The sequence below is a fragment of the Eriocheir sinensis genome, chromosome 28, assembly GCF_024679095.1.
Source record: "Eriocheir sinensis breed Jianghai 21 chromosome 28, ASM2467909v1, whole genome shotgun sequence".
NCBI classification, from domain to species: domain Eukaryota; kingdom Metazoa; phylum Arthropoda; class Malacostraca; order Decapoda; family Varunidae; genus Eriocheir; species Eriocheir sinensis.
This window is the reverse complement of record NC_066536.1, coordinates 12,292,151-12,295,990: the sequence shown is the minus strand read 5'-3', so window position 1 is coordinate 12,295,990 and position 3,840 is coordinate 12,292,151. Positions and strand designations below refer to the sequence as shown.

General features: G+C 46.4%; 1 protein-coding gene across 1 annotated transcript; it reads right to left on the bottom strand.

Annotated features, from left to right (window-relative positions):
* Nucleotides 1-2,093: 2,093 nt before the first annotated feature.
* On the bottom strand, nucleotides 2,094-3,840 carry LOC127004530 (uncharacterized). The gene is made up of 3 exons (XM_050872360.1): nucleotides 3,729-3,840; nucleotides 3,075-3,299; nucleotides 2,094-2,835 (listed from the first exon to the last, which is right to left on the bottom strand). The coding sequence occupies exons 2-3, from the start codon at nucleotides 3,297-3,299 to the stop codon at nucleotides 2,344-2,346; spliced, it is 717 nt and encodes a 238-aa protein (XP_050728317.1). The 5' UTR covers nucleotides 3,729-3,840; the 3' UTR covers nucleotides 2,094-2,343.

Below are 3,840 nucleotides of genomic sequence, written 5' to 3'. Positions count from 1 at the left end.
TCTTTAGTTGATGATAATTAATGATAAGGATGCATAAATATAATAATAAGGATGCATTGCCGATCGCTATCAAATGTTCCGAGTCGCTGTTGCTGAGGACACAACTTCAGTGGCGGCGGCGTAGTCAGGGAACGTCAAGGTAGCTACTCTGACTACTTCAAATTGTTTCCGCCTGTTATCGAACTCGTGACCTTGCGCGCGTGAGGCGAATGGGGGAAATCACCGCGCCACTGAAATACCGGAAGGGACTCAAGTAATAGCAGTAATAATGTAAAAAATGAAGGTATGAATGCCGCCTGGAGGTGATGATTTACTCTCCAGCTCAGTATGATGTAAAAAGATTCGTGTTGATGAAGTTGTTATGAATACTGGAATGGAAGTAATAGCATAATGATAAATGTTAAAAGTGAGAGTTGGGATTTCTTTTTCACGCAATATTTCATTCTTCAACGCAGAATGATGTAAAAAGTCTTATCGAATGAAGTGGTTGTGAATATTGAATGGATGTAAATCGAGTAATACTAATAATAACTACTAAGAAAAATGAGAGTAAATGTTATATCTTCACGGAGTATTTCACACCTCAAACGCAGAATAATGATGTACAAAAAAAAAAAAAAACTTATCAAATGAAACCGTTATAAGTAATGGAGTAACAGTACTTAATAGTTATAATAAACAAAAGTGACTCCACGAATGATTTTTTTTTAGGTAGGAATTTGTACGAATACGTAGGAATGGTCCTTCTCTTTTTAACGCAAAATTATACATCCACACGAGATAAACCTCTCTGCTGACTTTTTTTTTCTTTTTTTTTCTTTTTTGTCGGAAGCGTCAAGCGGTTTTTTTTTTCTTTCTTTTTGCTGCATTATTGTTTTTTGCCCTTGAGATGTCTCCCTTGCTGTAAAATGAAAGTAAAAGTGGGCCCTCGTAAGATGAAACGTTTATAAATAATGGATTTGAAGTCGTTTTCTTCCTCTTCATCGTCCTACAATCCCACGTTCACTCTTCAGGGTGTGACTTCGTTGTGTAAGACCGGATCCCCTTGCTGACGTAACACACTTCAACTGGGGTTCGAACCGCCTCGCCGCATCTCCTTAGGCCACTCGACCCCCCCCCCCCCCTTCCAATATGCCCCTTCCCGTACTTTCCTTGGGTAACATTTCACTTCCCCGGAGGCGGCGCAGTGAAAGGCGTTTAGACCCTTGTCGGGCAAACCTTTCATGGAATTTTGTGTCAAGTTTTAGAAAATGAGAATACGTAATAGTGATTTTTAGGGAATACTTCATTTTTCTGACGTGATACAACGCAGTAAGTCCCTCCTTGAATGAAACTGTCTTCTATTTTTCACTTTTTTTTTTAGTTAAGTTTTCGTACTGAAGTGACGGGAAAGTGCTTGTCATCATAACCCTCAGCAAGACGCGGGGAGGGAGAGAATACGGAGCTCCTTGTCGGGAAGAGCCTCGTCAGGGGTGGGGGAGGGAGAAAGAGAGAAAGAGGGAGAGAGAGAGAGAGGCCCTTGAGTGAGTCCATCGCGTGAAGGATATGATAAGCATGACTCGACTTTTTTTCTCTTTTCTGTTATTTCTTTCCCTCCTTCAGGCCCAGTACAGGAAGCGCCCGCGGCAAACACTAACTCACTCACTCATGCAGGGCGGTGGTTGTGGTGGTGGTGATTGTGGTGGTGGTGGTGGTGTGTTGTGTCGCTTTAATGATATGCCTGCAGATTAAAATAGGCTGTTAGTGTTTTTTTTCCTTCTGCTTGCTATTGAAGGAGATGAACTGCTGCATGAATAGTTGTTGTTGTCGTTTTTTCCTCCTCTTCGAAAGTTATGTACCTCAGCAACGTCTCTCTTCTGCTTCCTTTCCTTGATTCTTCCTTTCCCTTTTCCTCTCGTGTTTCGTTTTGCTCAGACTCTTCACTCTTTCGGGCTGGAGCAAGAGGAAGAGTCCGCCTCGAGGCTGCCCAGCGGGACGTTCATTTGGCCTGAGATGTCATTATACTGTTTTTGTTGTTGTTGTTTTCATCTTGAGGCTGCCCGGCGGGGGTGTCCAATTGGCGTCATCAGTTGCTCAAAGGAGATGCATCTTACTCGATTGGTACATCATTTTATTGTTGGCAAAGAATATACAAAGAATAAGAGTAAAGGTGACTTCGCTGAACTCCCGAGCCTGTATCAAAACACAGTATTTACACGGGCTCCTCCCTACGCCTGTAGTATATGTACACTGCTAAGGGGAGACACCATGAGCTTACAGCGGAAGGAAGTGGAGTGAGGGAAGGGATAAGGACGGGCCAGAGACGTCTCGCGGGCTTGTGGTGTGATCTTGGTGGTGTGTCGCTTAGTAGTCGTAGCCGTACCCGTAGCCGGGGTTGATGGGCGCGATGGGAGCCACGGGGTGGGCGACGGGCACCACGGGGCACACAGTCTTGTAAGTGTGGCGCTCCTTGGTGACGGTGACGTACTCGGGCTCCACCTGGGTCTCGTACTGGGTGTGGTACTGGACGAGGGTGCTGGTGACGTACTTGGGCAGGTAGGCGGTCTTGTGCACCACCTGGTGTTGGGTCTCGGTGACGTATTGGGTGTGCTGCAGGTTCTTGGTGATGTACTGCGGCACCAGGTGGGTGGTGGTGACGTACTGGGTGTTGTGCTGCGTGTGGTACACCGTCTGGTGCTGCGTCACGTACTTCAGGTTGGTCTTGTACTCGGTCTCGGTGATGTACTTGGGCACGTACTCGGTCTGGTACTGCGTGTTGTGGATGGTCTTGTACACGGGCTGGAACAGGGTCTTGGGCACGATCTGGTGCTTCACCAGCGTCGAGTACACGGGCACCTGCGGGAAGGGGGGAGGGGGGACAGGTGAGGCTGGGGAAGCTTTGCTTACCATTGTACTAACGTGAATAAAGGGGCAAATTATCTGTGGATGTGGTAATCATAAGAGGCCCAAGTATTCTTAGTTGTGCATTGTTAAGGATGAAATAGAATTAGCTGAAGAACTAAGCAAAATAGGTATCATGTCACAATCGCTTATTGGCCAGCAATACAATAACAATCCCGTTTGTGTCCACTCACCTTCTGCACCTCCGTCCTGTAGTCGGTGACGTAGTGGGTCTTGGGGTAGCAGCGCGGCCCGTGGTACGGCAGGTAGCCAGCCTCGGGGTCAGCGTCTGCCTCAGCCTCTGCTTCTGCCACAGGCTTGGCCTCGGCCTTGGCCTCAGCCTCGGCCTCAGCCTCCGGCCTGGCCACCACCACCGCCGCCGCCGCCGCCAGCAAAACCACGACCGCCACACGCATCATCTGAAACAAACAATGAAACACGTTGACGCTCATTCCCTCACCGCAGCCCAACACACGACGAGACTCCCAGGAGCAAATACTTAGACGGAATTGTATATGACGTGCTAATAGATGAGTTCCCGCCATTTATCGCGAAATACTTAATATTGCAACAGCTTTTTATAATAAGAGTGCCCGAAGAGTGTCATTCTATAATATCAACATGTGCAGCTTGAAAAATCTTCGGATCGTTTCGTCATTTTCTATAGAACACCATTTTTAGGGAGGGTGGCTGTGTGAGTGTGCCATATGGTCTCCTCATGCCATGTGGGAGTGTTGTAAAATATATATATATATATATATATATATATATATATATATATCTCTATATATATATATATATATATATATATATATATATATATATATAGTTTAGGTAGGAGTGTTCACCTCTGGGCTGTGTCCTGAGGCTGACTGAGCAGAAGACTGAAGGTGGTGAGCACTGGGGATGTATATATAGCAGGGTGGCTTCCTGGCGTGGCGCCGCGTGTTTCTTGGTCCA